The following is a 15,899-nucleotide window of genomic DNA, read 5'->3' on the forward strand; positions in this document are numbered from 1 at the left end:
TTTTCCAACTCATTTTGGCGCCCCACTAAGGTCTGTTGAGATTCACGTAATTATCTAACTGTGATTATTCAAGAAGGAATTAAGTGAAGTAATATTGTGTGAGCGTGAATGTGAGCGTGTGTGTGTGAGCGTGAATGTGAGCGTGTGTGTGTGTGTAAGCGTGAATGTGAACGTATGTGTGTGTGAGCGTGAATGTGAGCGTGTGTGTGAATGTGAGCGTAAATGTGAGCGTGTGTGTGAATGTGAGCGTGTGTGTGTGAGCTTGAATGTTAGCGTGTGTGTGTGTGTGAGCGTGAATGTTAGCGTGTGTGTGTGAGCGTGTGTGTGTGTGAGCGTGAATGTTAGCGTATGTGTGTGTGAGCGTGAATGTTAGCGTGTGTGTGTGTGTGTGAGCGTGAAAGTTAGCGTGTGTGTGTGTAAGCGTGAATGTTAGCGTGTGTGTGAGCGTGAATGTTAGCGTGTGTGTGTGAGCGTGAATGTTAGCGTGTGTGTGTGTGAGCGTGAATGTGAACGTATGTGTGTGTGAGCGTGAATGTTAGCGTGTGTGTGTGTGAGCTTGAATGTTAGCGTGTGTGTGTGAGCGTGAATGTGAGCGTGTGTGTGAGCGTGAATGTTAGCGTATGTGTGTGTGAGCGTGAATGTTAGCGTGTGTGTGTGTGAGCGTGAATGTTAGCGTGTGTGTGTGAGCGTGAATGTGAGCGTGTGTGTGAGCGTGAATGTTAGCGTGTGTGTGTGTGAGCGTGAATGTTAGCGTGTGTGTGTGAGCGTGAATGTGAGCGTGTGTGTGAGCGTGAATGTTAGCGTATGTGTGTGTGAGCGTGAATGTTAGCGTGTGTGTGTGTGAGCGTGAATGTTAGCGTGTGTGTGTGAGCGTGAATGTGAGCGTGTGTGTGAGCGTGAATGTTAGCGTGTGTGAGCGTGAATGTTAGCGTGTGTGTGTGAACGTGAATGTTAGCGTGTGTGAGCGTGAATGTTAGCGTGTGTGTGTGAACGTGAATGTGAGCGTGTGTGTGTGTGAGCGTGAATGTTAGCGTATGTGTGTGTGAGCGTGAATGTTAGCGTGTGTGTGTGAGCGTGAATGTGAGCGTGTGTGTGAGCGTGAATGTTAGCGTGTGTGTGTGTGAGCTTGAATGTTAGCGTGTGTGTGTGAGCGTGAATGTTAGCGTGTGTGTGTGAGCGTGAATGTTAGCGTATGTGTGTGTGAGCGTAAATGTTAGCGTGTGTGTGTGAACGTGAATGTTAGCGTGTGTGAGCGTGAAAGTTAGCGTGTGTGTGTGAGCGTGAATGTGAGCGCGTGTGTGTGTGAGCGTGTGTGTGTGAGATCGTGAATGTGAGCGTGTGTGTGAAAGCGTGAATGTGAGCGTGTGTGTGTGAATGTGAGAGCGTGTGTGTGAGAGCGTATGTGTGTGAGAGCGTGAATGTGAGCGTGTGTGTGTGAATGTGAATGTGAGAGCGTGTGTGTGTGAGAGCGTGAATGTGAGCGTGTGTGTGAAAGCGTGAATGTGAGAGCGTGTGTGTGTGAGAGCGTGTGTGTGTGTGAGAGCGTGAATGTGAGCGTGTGTGTGAAAGCGTGAATGTGAGAGCGTGTGTGTGTGAGAGCGTGAATGTGAGCGTGTGTGTGAGATCGTGAATGTGAGCGTGTGTGTGAAAGCGTGAATGTGAGAGCGTGTGTGTGTGAATGTGAATGTGAGAGCGTGTGTGTGTGAGAGCGTGAATGTGAGCGTGTGTGTGAAAGCGTGAATGTGAGAGCGTGTGTGTGTGTGAGAGCGTGAATGTGAGCGTGTGTGTGAGATCGTGAATGTGAGCGTGTGTGTGAAAGCGTGAATGTGAGAGCTTGTGTGTGTGAGAGCGTGAATGTGAGCGTATGAATGTGAGAGCGTGTGTGTATGAGCGTGAATGCATGCACAGACGAGGGAGTTAGTATGTATAAAGTTTAGTAAAAGTAATATGACGTCACGTTGATTAGCAGAATTTTACCCCTACACATATAATCATTAATAGCTAGACAACCACAAATGATTTCAAATAGTTAAGTTTGCAGCCCCACTTACCCACCCTCTTTAATTAAATAATATTTTATGACTGCCTCCAATCTCAGACTACCTTTAGGAAAAAAAAATGTGTGTAAAATCGAGAGGTACACAGCGTCCAATAAAGAACAATAATTTTTTTAGATAGTCTTAGCACATTCGCACGGTAAGTTTACTTTGAAAGACTCCACACTCTTCTGCACATTACCACCCCCACCCTACCCTTTACCCTTTCCCAGCCGAATAACACAATTACTTTTGATGGAAATCTGTATATATAATTCTCTACGTGGGGACCATGCGAGACTCCATCAAGACGTAAACTCAACAGACCATATCGCTACCACCCCCACCCCACCAGTCTGGTGAGCTGTTTACAATCGGAGTGACGGCTAATAGGGGCAGATAATTTAGTTTTTAAACGATTTGAAATTAAGGGGAGGTAATTACATGTTCTGTTTGCTCTTTTCCCTGTCGTCAAAGTGAAATAATAAAAAAATTAACGGAATCATTATATGTTTAGTACAAAATAAAATTTATGAAAAACACAAAAAGTATTTTTTTTCCGTGTTGCATTGCCGTTATAATATAGTTGGACTAGGGTTAGGACCGTGGCGACAGTGAAGATAAGGCCTAGGAATGGTTTGTGTTCATACAGGGATTGTCCTTTTCTGGAAGCAGAGCGGCCAATTAACCTTCTGATATTACCCCATAAAATTACCCGCTGTAATTAACCTCAGGTGAATCACCGCTTGTCCGTTATCCACCAGTTAATTATCCCTCACCTCCCCCCAACCAGAAAACTTAAGTGACATTTTAATGTGTTCTAAGCTTTTAAAAGGTTTATAATTCTGAGGTTGCTTATATAATGGGGGTTACATTTTGTCATGAAAGTGTATTTTTTGTGCATTACATATCAATGTCTAATTAAACCGTCGTGCCGATGTCTGTATCTGTGTCGACCGTGGTGTCTGAGCATGTGTCTCGTCGAAACTTCACGACATCTTTGCTATTATAAATCGATGTTTTATTTTTGCTATTTATCCTCGTGTTGTGAGCTGTCTTTAATCACGTGGTGATCATCCGGTTTGTACTTGTTTTTGTACCTGTATAGAAATGACAGTGTAACAGTTCTTTGAAAGAATACTTACTTTAAAATATGTACACTTCAGTGCAGTAAAGATACATCTGGTTTCAATATTATTTGGTCAATGACGTCATGTTCGTAATGCGCTTCTGTCGATTTACTGGTGCGCTTTCATAACCTCACACTCTTGTGTATTTTTTTTACACAAACACTTATCTCTGGTGCTCTTAATCACCATCAAGCACAATATTTCCGGCTCATTAATTACGTTGATGATATATAAAATGGCGGGAGTTTGCATCTTTTAAGAATATTTTACATTCAATTCACGAGCAGCATATTGGCAGCGTACTAGACTTGGATATCATGAGTTTTAGTGGAGGTGTGTCCATCTTTGTCTGAGGTGTGTCCAACTTTGTCTGATGTGTTTGCAGCTTTATCTATGGTGTGTCTAACTTTGTCTGATATGTGTCGATTTTGTCAGAGGTGTGTCTAGCTTTGTCTGCGCTGTCCAGCTTAGTCTGTGGTGTGTCCAGCTTTGTCTGAGGTGTGTCCATCTTTGTCTGAGGTGTGTCCAGCTTTGTCTGTGCTGTGTCGATTTTGTCTGAGGTGTGTCCATCTTTGTCTGAGGTGTGTCCATCTTTGTCTGAGGTGTGTCCAACTTTGTCTGAGGTGTGTCCATCTTTGTCTGAGGTGTGTCCAGCTTTGTCTGAGGTGTGTCCAACTTTGTCTGAGGTGTGTCCAACTTTGTCTGATGTGAGCCCATTTTTGTCTGTGGTGTGTCCAGCTTTGTCTGAGGTGTGTGCAGCGTTGTCTGGGCTGTGTCTAACTTTGTATGATATGTGTCGATTTTGTCTGAGGTGTGTCCAGCTTTGTCTGTGGTGTGTCTATCTTTGTCTGATGTGTGTCCATCTTTGTCTGAGTTGTGTCCATTTTGTCTGTGGTGGGTTTATCTTTGTCTGTGGTATGTCCATCTTTTTTTTTTCTGTGCTGTGTTTTTGTCTGTGGCGGGTTCATCTTTGTCTGAGGTGTGTGCAGCTTTGTCTGTGCTGTGTCTATATTTGTCTGATGTGTGTCCATCTTTGTCTGAGTTGTGTCCAGCATTGTTAAAGATGCGTCCTTATTAGTCCAAGATGTATAAACTAGCTGGATAAACCTACACGATTCAGGCCTCCATTCAACACTTTTGACAAAAATAATCAGCCAATAGATACTTTAAATTTAAACAACACTTTAATTTCAACTTATGCCATGATAGTGTCTTTTATCTAAGCGAGTCTTTGTGTGGTTTAGTCGGTGTGTGTGTCTAGTTGTGTGTCTAAGTGTAAATATGTCTAAGTGTGTCTAACTGTGTGTCTAAGTGTGTGTGTGTGTGTAAGTGTGTGTGTCTAAGTGTGTGTGTAATTGTGTGTGTAAGTGTGTCTAAATGTTTGTAAGTGTGTGTCTAAGTGTGTGTGCAAGTGTGTGTCTAAATGTGTGTAAGTGTGTGTCTAAGTGTGTGTCTATGTGTGTGATAAGTTTATGTCTAAGTGTGTGTCTGAGTTGCCCTACCCTAGCTTCATCCCATATAGCTTTGCCTTACCCAGCCCTACGTAGAGACCTAGACTAACCCTTAAGTCTCGAGTTCGAATCCGGGTTCAAGTCAGTAGACCGTCCCTTAGCCAACCCAGCTCTAATGGGTACCCAACTTACATTAGGGAAAGTAAAGGCGGCTGGGCATAGTGCTGACCACATTATCCCTTCATATGCCGAGGTCACAGAAACAAGTGAACTACTTCACATGCTCCATAGATCGTCAGGTTTGATAGGAAGACTTTTACCCAGCCCTGCCCTAGCTTCACTCCACATAGCGTCCCCCTACCCAGCCCTACCCTCATAGTGTCCCTTAGCGAGTCCTACCCTAGCTTCACCCCCCATGGTGTCCCCTACCCAGCCCTACCTTAGCTTCACCCCTCATAGTGTCCCCCACCCAGCCCTACCCTAGCTTCACCCCTCATAGTGTCCCCTACCCAGCCCTACCCTAGCTTCATCCCTCAAAGTGTCCCCCACCCAGCCCTACCCTCACGCCTCATAGTGACCCCCACCCAGCCTTACCCTAGCTTCACCCCTCAGTGTCCCCCACCCAGCCTTACCCTAGGTTCACCCCTCATAGTGTCCCCCACCCAGCCCTACCCTAGCTTCATCCCTCAAAGTGTCCCCCACCCAGCCCTACCCTCACGCCTCATAGTGACCCCCACCCAGCCTTACCCTAGCTTCACCCCTCAGTGTCCCCCACCCAGCCTTACCCTAGGTTCACCCCTCATAGTGTCCCCCACCCAGCCCTACCCTAGCTTCATCCCTCAAAGTGTCCCCCACCCAGCCCTACCCTCACGCCTCATAGTGACCCCCACCCAGCCTTACCCTAGCTTCACCCCTCAGTGTCCCCCACCCAGCCCTACCCTAGCTTCACCCCTCATAGTGTCCCCCACCCAGCCCTACCCTAGCTTCACCCCTCAGTGTCCCCCACCCAGCCCTACCCTAGGTTCACCCCTCATAGTGTCCCCCACCCAGCCCTACCCTAGCTTCACCCCTCATAGTGTCCCCCACCCAGCCCTACCCTAGCTTCACCCCTCATAGTGTCCCCCACCCAGCCCTACCCTAGCTTCATCCCTCAAAGTGTCCCCCACCCAGCCCTACCCTCACGCCTCATAGTGACCCCCACCCAGCCTTACCCTAGCTTCATCCCTCATAGTGTCCCCCACCCAGCCCTACCCTAGCTTCACCCCTCATAGTGTCCCCCACCCAGCCCTACCCTAGCTTCACCCCTCAGTGTCCCCCACCCAGCCCTACCCTAGGTTCACCCCTCATAGTGTCCCCCACCCAGCCCTACCCTAGCTTCATCCCTCATAGTGTCCCCCACCCAGCCCTACCCTAGCTTCATCCCTCATAGTGTCCCCCACCCAGCCCTACCCTAGCTTCACCCCTCATAGTGTCCCCCACCCAGCCCTACCCTAGCTTCATCCCTCATAGTGTCCCCCACCCAGCCCTACCCTAGCTTCATCCCTCATAGTGTCCCCCACCCAGCCCTACCCTAGCTTCATCCCTCATAGTGTCCCCCACCCAGCCCTACCCTAGGTTCACCCCTCATAGTGTCCCCCACCCAGCCCTACCCTAGCTTCACCCCTCATAGTGTCCCCCACCCAGCCCTACCCTAGCTTTATCCCTCATAGTGTCCCCCACCCAGCCCTACCCTAGCTTCACCCCTCATAGTGTCCCCCACCCAGCCCTACCCTAGCTTCACCCCTCATAGTGTCCCCCACCCAGCCCTACCCTAGCTTTATCCCTCATAGTGTCCCCCACCCAGCCCTACCCTAGCTTCACCCCTCATAGTGTCCCCCACCCAGCCCTACCCTAGCTTCACCCCTCATAGTGTCCCCCACCCAGCCCTACCCTAGCTTTATCCCTCATAGTGTCCCCCACCCAGCCCTACCCTAGCTTCACCCCTCATAGTGTCCCCCACCCAGCCCTACCCTAGCTTTACCACTTAATCCGTCCTTGCTGATTTTGGCTAACCCATGCAAGAAATTAGTTCACCTTCTGATGCACGCAATATCAGTCTGGCTGTTACATAACAATAGCCTACGTTCATAAGATGCATGTGGGCTACTGCTCTAAAGCTAACAACAGTATTTTTAAGTAAAAACAAAATCGAGTAAGACATAAACCTATGATTCGTTTACATTCTTCATAGCAAGACATTCTTTTAAATTCAAAATGTATAAAGTATCACTGACACATTAACCTACATCTTGTTCATAGTTTAAAAGTTTATTTAATTTAAAAAAAAAAACAACTAAATAATTCAAGTAATGTCAATTTGAGGACCTGTGTAATTGTATTGTAACCAGAACTAAAGGTCAGCTGATTATTAGTGTTTATATGCTATTAGTGTAATTGTAAAGTAACCAATATAGATCAGCTGATTAACAGAGTTTTTACACTATGTGACATCTTGTTACTCACAGCAGGCCTTTAAATTAAGGCTTGATCAATATTCAAACATTCAATTTTAAAATGTTAGGTAGAGTTTTCCCCAGATTCAAGTTCATGTAACATATTGTACATTTTTTATATATTCTCATCAATGTTTTAAGTTTTGTAGAAAACTGAGTGAAGCTTCATGAGATTTTATCAATAAAAAACTGATGTATAGTGAACAACATTCTTGTAGTCACACAACATCAAGCCTGGCACACATGTATGTGCATGACTAATTTATGGATGACCCTCATTTATTTTCTATAAAACCAGTATGTCATTGGTAAACATTGTTGGCTACGTTAGAAGCTGACCTTTTACCTATAATACTATTGTTTAAGACAGCAGCTTTAAATGTAAGTTATTGAACACTTTTCTGAGATTAACTTTAGTAGCATTTAGTATAATTATTATGAACCACTAGTGAAAGCTCAGCCATGGTTTAAAGTATTATTATTTTGTTAGTGTACAATCTAGTTTACTGGAAGTAAATTTGTTTAATTGAACACTTTTCTTAGATTAACTTTGGTAGCCTATAATTATGAGCCACTATTGAAAGCTAAGCTAGGTGTACAGTACTACATTACAATTTTGGTAGTAAACAATCTAGTTTACTGGAAGTAAATTTGTTTAAGTAATTCAACACTTTTCTTAGATTAACTTTGGTAGCCTATAATTATAATGAGCCACTAGTGAAAGCTTAGCTAGGTGTACAGTATTACATTACAATTTTGGTACTGTACAATCTAGTTTACTGGAAGGCTGCCTGCTAACCTCCCAGCATTTCATATATATTCCATACTGATTTGAAAGTGACTGGCCACTTGCTGATTTCTACCAGAATACTTCATGCTATTTTGTTATCAATTACCTGATCACCTTGCATATTCCAAATGGTTCAATCTTGGTTACTAATAATTGCTTAAACCTGCTCCCTTAACCTAATTTTCATTTGATAATGGCTTAGTACAAAAGACATTACTAGCCTTGATACAATGTGCAGTCTCGTACACTGGGTACCTGTGTTAGTTACAATACAATCTATGACTTCAAACAATTATGTCATGGTTTAAGGTTATTTTTTTTTTACAATGGTATCTTATTGTCATACAGAACAGAATCAATAAAATGAGGCACTGCCTATATTTTTTTTACTTTCCTGTAATAAAATGTAAATTCAAATACTGCAACAATTCTCCTGATAGCTGTCTTAATTGTTACACCTCAGTGTTTTCACAACATGAAGCAATGTAGTATGCCATCATTGAAAAAACTAACTAGCAGTTGTTTTAGCAGATATTAATAAAACTTTAGAATCTGTTTCTTATATTTACATAATATTTATAAACAACTACTAAAGTGTTACTTTAAAGAAACTGGTCAAAAAACTTGAAGAAAAGCTAACTATTTTTTGATGACTTTATTCTGCAGCTGTGTTAAGTGTTGCAATGACATTAGACAATTCACAGCTTGATACACATTTCTTTAGTTCAGTTCTTTCAGCAAGTTTGACATAATGGGTAAGCCAGTCTGGAGCAGCATGTTTAGGGCTAACAAATTACACTAGAGTTCAAGGTTGTTCAACTGTGGGCAGCATGTTCAGGGTTTACAACTTACTCTAGAGTTCAAGGTTGTTCAACTGTGGGCAAACAAGGAACAATAGAGGGCATGCTCAAAACTTTTATGGCTCACAATTATCAATCTGAAATTTGGGAACGATTGTTCAGTTTTATAAACTTCTCTTTTTTTTGTGTGCCAAACTTTTGCTAAAAAAGTTTTGAGAAAACAAAACCTAACTATTTGAAAATGTATTCACAGAAGAACTTGAGGATCATTTCATTTGGGATTAAAAAAAAAATATAACTAGTATTACTAGTAAAATAAAACACCAGTTTATTCAACAACATAATATAATGAATCACATACTTCGTGGCACCCTAAAAAGTATCAAATAGGTCTTAAAGCAAAATCAGTTATCAAGATCACATTATAAAGCATTGCAAGTTTTTACTATAAAGTTAAGAATGGGGTTTTATTTTTGTATCAGACAGTACAAACTATACTGTCTTTACCTCACAATACAGGAAAATTGCCCCAAGAACTAGTCAATAAAACCTGTACTAATATGAGCAGATTGGTAATTTTCATTAAAAATTTCAGCCAAAAAAATTATTATCAACATGTTTAAGATAAAAAAATTTCCTAAAGATTGTAAACTGAAAAGAGACCTTAATTGGTGTTCGTGGTTTAGGATAGGATATTCTCACACAAGAGCTTCAGGTTGGGAGGATAGGACATTCACACGCTTCAATGTTCACATCATCAGTGTGGAGGAACTATTTAACTCTGAATTGAGGAGAAAAATAATAGTTTTAGACAATATTCACAAATAAATAAGAGTGATCTTCAAAAAAGTAACAGTCCCACAAATACTCAGATTAAAAGAAGACAACATGTTAAGTCCTTTTTGCAAAGCCTGCTATGTTAACATAGAAAAAATAAGTAGCTTTAGAGCTTTCTAATTTAAGTGGCAATTAAAGTTTTATACATATTTTTGTAGTAAAATAAAGAAAAAAAGGTGTATTAACCAAGATAAAAAAAATTTTAAAGTAAGATAAATGTTTTTTTTTTAAATCATGTGGTGACTTTGCAGGCTTTGCAAGTGCACACACACACCCTCATACAGAAAAGTGTTAATAATCAACATAATAATTTGGTTCTACAGAAAAGTTTTTAAAAGTTTTTAAATTTTTACTTTTAAATAAGCTTAAATCAATAAATATTATTGAAATCATGTGATTAATATATTTCTAATTATGTCCACATAGGTCATAGAATTTTTCATTCGTGACAAAAATACAATGTATAATGTAGGCCTATAGAAATAATAAATTGCATTACTCATATCAAGGAAGAATAAGGCATAATGCTAAATTCAATATCTGACAGCTTCAGGAGATTTTTATTTTAAATATTCTATATTTTTATGAAACAAACTTCCTAGCAGAGCTAATTAAATTATTTTAAAAATCCACCTTTGAAAATTTTCAGCTATCCCCCTGATAAGATCTTTGTTCTTGGAGAAAACCTACAGCTCAGTGCCCTTGTTAAACTTGTTGCCTCCAGTCTGTCTGAGAACTTCTTTCATGTTTGATACAACTGTAAACATCAAAATAACATGGTCAGAACACCTTGATCAGAAAAGCAAAACAGTTCCCCATGTTTATCAGCAAGTCTATATTGTTTTTTCTGCTTAGGGTTGTGATACTAGCAAAAGCAATATACAATATGGCCCCTGCTGTGTAAAGTACATTTTTTAAAAATATAGAATGGCCCCTGCTGTGTAAAGTACATTTTTTAAAATATATAAAACTTTGGGCAAGGTACTGAAAATACAAATTTACTTGCATAAAGACCCTAATTTGTAAATAATATCAAGACAAAAACATAAGTTGTTGGTTATTAATAATAAATTGCATTAAGCACCTAATAGATAGACTCAATAATTGCCTCACAAAAAAGTTGCTGTTAAAATTTTTTAAATATATTTTAAAAAGTAAACTTTGTTACTATTATATTATTTTATTTAATCATTTTTTTTTAATTCCTAGTCATTTAACTTAAATTAAAATCTAAAGCTATTTAGTTTAATCACAGTTTTAAAAAAAATCAAAACAGGAACACAAATTTTAAAAAAAGAACTGGTCAAAAATGAACAGCAAGCTAATGTTTGAAATTTTACTTGATGAAGGGTCAGGATAGTAATATTTATATCCACCACTCTTTGAGTATGAAATATGTTGCATAACTTTTCCATTAGGATCTGAAAGCAATCAATGTTCAAATTAACTTACTTGGTTCAACATCAGAATAAAAATATTTGTACTGTCTGTTACCCATTTTGTTGTATATGTTCTCCATCACTACACCATCAACATCTAAAAGTCAAGTCAAAGGTTAGATTATTTGTCTTTTTATCATATAAAATTATAACATTTTTCTTGAAAAAAGAATATATAGTATACAACTTGTTTAAAAGGTTTATAAAGACTTTCTACAAAATAAACTTGCAAAGCAATGATTAAAATTAATTTACCCAAAAACAGAATTCTAGGATAATAAGCACCATCCGGACGGAAGTCTACACTTTTTGGTTCATCATCATCCTAAAGCAAAAGTATTATTTTTAAATTTTGATAACATGTAATTGTTAACATTTAAAGGACAAAAAGTATATCTATAGAAAAATGATAAAAAGCGATAATCTGGTTTACCTCCAGATTGACCATAATAAAATTACTGCTAAACTTTTCAATATCTTGATTGCTGGCAAACTTGGGTCTCAATGCTGAAAGACAAAAACAAAAAATGACACTGTTTCTGAAAATCTGCAGCACTGCAAGAAAAAGTCATTCATTTTTTTTTTAAAATCCCCACATTAACAACATTTATGACAGTTATATTTTTTACGAGTTTGACATTTTACAAAAACTACTAAGAAGCATTACCTTTACAGGCTCTGCACCAGGTTTTGGTTATGACAACCATAGTTGGCTTCTTCCTGAAAGTGACATTTTATATAAGTAAACAGTTGAAATCATACATGAGTGATAACTTACAGTTCAGCTGTACTAAAATTTAAACTTCAACCAAAAATCAGTAAAATGTTTAAAATATATAAAACTTTGTACTGCAATAAAAACAAACCAGAAACAAACAAAAATTGGTATGTTTATCAAATCTTGTTAAGTAATCAAAACACAAAAACGTATATCAACATTTGGACTTACTCCTCCTTTGACATTCGTTGAGCTTCCCTTAGTGACACCCAGTGAATATTTTTACCCCATGCTGAAAAAATTCAAATAAATACAAATATACTTTTGTATAGAAAGATGTTTCATTTTAACTGAAATGCATGAAAAAAAATGATACTTTAAAATTAAGATTTCACTTCTAGTTACCGCTTGATTTTTCCTTCTAGACTATCACAATAATTTGTTTGCTGGTGATGCTGATGGTGTCATATTAAGTTCAGTGCTTGGGTCAGGTTAGTGTCATAGGAAGGATTATGGCTGAGTTTAGGCTAGCAACTTTTAAAAACCAAGTGGGAAAATAAACCTATGCTATATTGCTTTGCACAATTGGCATTTTAAAAGTTTGTTTCATTAAAATATTAAGCTGAAGAATAGTTTCAGTTCCATGATTTCCATGTTTTAATTACTTTTTGAGGCATAGGGATTTATAATTAACCATACCAAATCAATAAGCTAAGATGTTAGGGTAATCTTCAATTTGATAAAGTTGAAGTGGATCTGGCTCTCCCACTTAATATAATCACATCCAAATTACTGCTCAAATGTCAACTAATTCCAAGTCACCAATAAGGAATTAGGGATGGTGTGGCCTAGAGGTAGAATGCTAGACTGGTAAGCTGAAAGTTTTTATGAACTCTATTTATCTGCCACATGTGTCTTAGGCACAAGCTTGAAAAGATTATGATGAATAAGGAGTTAGCGTTCTTGATGAACAAAGGCTCTATGCCTAAGCAATCTAAGCAAAAGCCTATAAAATACATATGCTGGAACTGAAGTTTAGTCTTATTGTATTTGGCTTATTGTACTGTGTTTTGAAAAAAGGCAATACTTAAAAAACAAAATTTATTACCTCACTAAAATGACCTGTATGGCAAAATGTCTCTAGTAAGGTCCAACATATGTTAGCTAAGGTCTAGGATTCTTCTGCCATGGTTTACCGAGTCTTAATCTTAAGGGCACCATGTGTTAATCGTCAGGCTACAAATAATACTTTACTTTTCTGATCACCATCAGGGCAATACAACTTTGAAAAAACTTTAACTAGGTTACAATGTCTCTAAGGGTTTGTGGTCAAATCTGTAGCTAAATTTCAACCAACTCATCAGATACTAAATTAGTCATTAAAAATTAATTTAAAAAGATATTCAATATGAAAAAAGGAGATAATCATCATTCTATCCTTTGGGTTATTTGACAGGAGTTGTGTTCAAGGATGTTATTAGACTATATATTACTACTATATAATCTATAAGAATTACAGCTTTGAATAAAGGGCAGAAATTTGTAATTTAATATTTAAGGGTTAAGATTGCAAACTGATTGGGAGTGGAGAGAATAAATATTATAAGCCAACTAATTGTTTTTACTAGCTTAAAATTATCCACTTACTATTTTAATTTTTAAAAGTCATAACTTATGAACACTAGAAAAAAAAACCTTTATTGATCTTATAATGAAATTTTAGCGACCAATGCTTCTACTGAAGAAGGATCTGTTTTATTTAATTTTTAGTTCTTTTAAAAGGTTTTTACATTCGTTTTATTTTTCCTGATATTTCATTTCATGTTTAGTATAGTAATATCAAAATAAAAATAACTTTACACAGATCTATTTATAAAAACTATCAATTAACTACAAGAGTTAGCAACCTATTTTGAGTATAGGTAGATCGAGAACTTTTCAATGAATTATAGCTGCTAAGAATTTGTCATTGAAATATACTATATAGATCTAAGCACTGATACTTATATTTAATTGGTTCTTATTAAAACACTGGTAGAACTATTATTACAGTCATTACAATATTCAATGGATGTTTTCATTAGCTAGAAAATAATGGATAGGAATAGTCACGTGTTACTGTAAAATTAGTTAGGGTTTACAGTTACAGCAATGCTACTGCTAGCTAAAACTTTAAAAAAAAACAGTGTTATTTAACTTGCTTATCTTTTCTCAATAAAGTAGGCAGGCCTATACATATGCCCTATCTAGATCTATACCAAAGTCCAAACCGTTACAATGTGTAACAAAACAACTCAAAATAGTTTTTTTACTTAATACTTATCTTATGGAGTAGTCCATGGTTGGACACTGGTAAATGTAGCCTAATACTCCTCTACGCAATACTATAGTCACTATAGTGACAAGGTCTAGATATAGTCTACATCTAGATTCTAGTCTAAATATTAAATATAGATTTCCAGTCTAGATCTAGATTCTAGTAGAATCTAGATCTAGACTAGATTAGATCTAGATTCTAGTATACTTGTAGTACTAGTAGACAGTCAGTTACTAAAGCTGTAGGACTGTAGACATAGAGTGTAGACTGTGTAACTGTAGATCAGATCCAGAGTAGATCTAGATTCTAGATCTAGATATGATTTAGGCATAGATCTAGATCTAGTTAACTTAACTATCATTTAGATCTAGATCTAGTTAATTTAGTATTTAGATCTAGACTAGTACCTTACTTAATTATTAATACTTAACAGACTAGATCTAGATCTAGACTCTAGAAAACTCTAGATCTAGAATCTCTAGACTAGATCTAGATCTTGTCTAGATCTAACAACTAACACTAACAGCCAACGGGAGCTAGATCTAGTGACATCGAATTAATAAATAAATAATATCTACTGAATCTAGGACTAGATCTAAATCTACTCACTTTCTGCTGCTGCTGCCAAACTGCCGAGAAGTGTTGATGCTGCAAACATAAAAAACGGTGCCATTGTTGCTGTCAGACGTGTTGATTGTCAGATTCGTTCAAAAGTGACACGTTGTATTTCTTGTTTGATAACTACTGCAAGTTTATCGACCTGATTAGAAGAATAGTGTGAGAAGTATCCTACGGCGGTGGTGTAGTTTAAAAGTATTGAACTAAAGAATGTGTAAAGCGAATGTCAGTCTGCTCAGCTGTTACTAGCCTGTAGTGTTACTTTCAACACATTGCTGTTTCTATGGAAAACTTTGGTTGCGAAAATGTTGCGGTTTAAGAACCGTGACGTCATATAAGGTTGCAATCGTGCGCTTAGGTGTCTTCTTTTTAAATACCGAAAATTTTAAAAAGCAATAAACATTCATTTGATCTGTTTTAGATTCTAGAAAGATAGATAGAGACATTAGAGGCCTTTATTCTGAAAACCTCTTAGGATCACTGATCTAGAATCCACAAATATTATAAAGTAGGCCTATAAACTATAGGGCCTAAACACATTTTATCATTAGATCAACAAAATATAAATAACTATCGTACCCGTTGCCGCGGGAATAGAAGAGAGTCTGACGAAATATATAAGAAGGGTTTCATCCATGCGTTACTAATCATATATTCTTAGAATCGTGACCTTGTTTTCTAAAATTGAGTTATTTAAATGTAAACAATGTCTGCGCTTGGATCATAAATATCGGGACACGGGTTTACCTACACTACCGCATGAAAACATTGAGTGTACATTAATCACTCACCGAAATAATGAGGTAGAACACACTTCGCTGACCGCCCATGTTTCAGGGAAAGTCTACCGCCCCCCCCCCCCCCAACTAGATGGATTTTATATAGTAATCATATACTTTTACTAGTGTCCTCCCCCCCCCCGAAAAATATTGACACCCCCCCCCCCCGAAAAATTCAAGTGCCCCCCCCCCCCCCCCCTGAGAAAAAAGTCTGGAAGAAACACTGGTCTCCACTCTCCCCCACTTTCTCCCTCCACTTTCGACAACGTAGCTTCGAACATGTCTTGTCTTAGTTTTTATAAGGAACCTTCTAGTTATTTTATACCCTAGTAGAGCGTCCTATTACGAAGGGATATAATATAACTTATTTGGCCCTATGTCTAATAATATAAGCCTAGGCCCAAGTAAAGTTTGTTAAGAAGCTCGCCTAGGTATACGTGACATTGATAACAAATGAAGTGTCGATCGAGATTCTATTGGTTAAATAGACAC

General features: G+C 38.4%; 2 protein-coding genes across 3 annotated transcripts; both read right to left on the reverse strand.

Moving 5' to 3' along the window:
• Nucleotides 1-3,066: 3,066 nt before the first annotated feature.
• LOC131945900 (uncharacterized) lies at nucleotides 3,067-4,221 on the reverse strand. Its single transcript, XM_059306525.1, has 3 exons — nucleotides 3,948-4,221; nucleotides 3,574-3,847; nucleotides 3,067-3,136 (listed from the first exon to the last, which is right to left on the reverse strand). Exons 1-3 carry the CDS (start codon nucleotides 4,219-4,221, stop codon nucleotides 3,067-3,069), a joined length of 618 nt encoding a protein of 205 aa, XP_059162508.1.
• A 4,318-nt stretch (nucleotides 4,222-8,539) lies between these two features.
• On the reverse strand, nucleotides 8,540-14,942 carry LOC131945909 (thioredoxin domain-containing protein 12). 2 transcript variants are annotated; one of them, XM_059306542.1, is made up of 9 exons: nucleotides 14,620-14,942; nucleotides 11,925-11,985; nucleotides 11,643-11,695; nucleotides 11,409-11,482; nucleotides 11,231-11,300; nucleotides 10,989-11,072; nucleotides 10,170-10,293; nucleotides 9,363-9,480; nucleotides 8,540-8,773 (listed from the first exon to the last, which is right to left on the reverse strand). In XM_059306542.1, the coding sequence occupies exons 1-7, from the start codon at nucleotides 14,681-14,683 to the stop codon at nucleotides 10,223-10,225; spliced, it is 477 nt and encodes a 158-aa protein (XP_059162525.1). In that variant the 5' UTR covers nucleotides 14,684-14,942; the 3' UTR covers nucleotides 8,540-8,773; nucleotides 9,363-9,480; nucleotides 10,170-10,222. The 2 variants fall into 2 exon arrangements, with proteins under 2 accessions (XP_059162525.1, XP_059162526.1); XM_059306543.1 differs by lacking the exon at nucleotides 10,989-11,072 and adding an exon at nucleotides 10,877-10,957 and having other exon boundaries at nucleotides 14,620-14,939.
• Nucleotides 14,943-15,899: the final 957 nt, after the last annotated feature.

The sequence above is a fragment of the Physella acuta genome, unplaced genomic scaffold, assembly GCF_028476545.2.
Source record: "Physella acuta isolate Inbredline_101_S28 unplaced genomic scaffold, ASM2847654v3 ptg000539l, whole genome shotgun sequence".
NCBI classification, from domain to species: Eukaryota; Metazoa; Mollusca; class Gastropoda; family Physidae; genus Physella; species Physella acuta.

Coding starts and splice junctions, on each gene's coding strand:
- LOC131945900 (XM_059306525.1), bottom strand. CDS start 4,221: ATGCTGGACACAACTCAGACAAAGATGGACACACATCAGACAAATATA. Junction 3,848..3,947: donor ATCGACACATATCATACAAA/GTTAGACACAGC, acceptor GACACACCTCAG/ACAAAGTTGGACACACCTCA. Junction 3,137..3,573: donor ATCGACACATATCAGACAAA/GTTAGACACACC, acceptor ATTTCTATACAG/GTACAAAAACAAGTACAAAC.
- LOC131945909 (XM_059306542.1), bottom strand. CDS start 14,683: ATGGCACCGTTTTTTATGTTTGCAGCATCAACACTTCTCGGCAGTTTG. Junction 11,696..11,924: donor CAACGAATGTCAAAGGAGGA/GTAAGTCCAAAT, acceptor TGTCACTTTCAG/GAAGAAGCCAACTATGGTTG. Junction 11,073..11,230: donor TCCTAGAATTCTGTTTTTGG/GTAAATTAATTT, acceptor CTTGACTTTTAG/ATGTTGATGGTGTAGTGATG.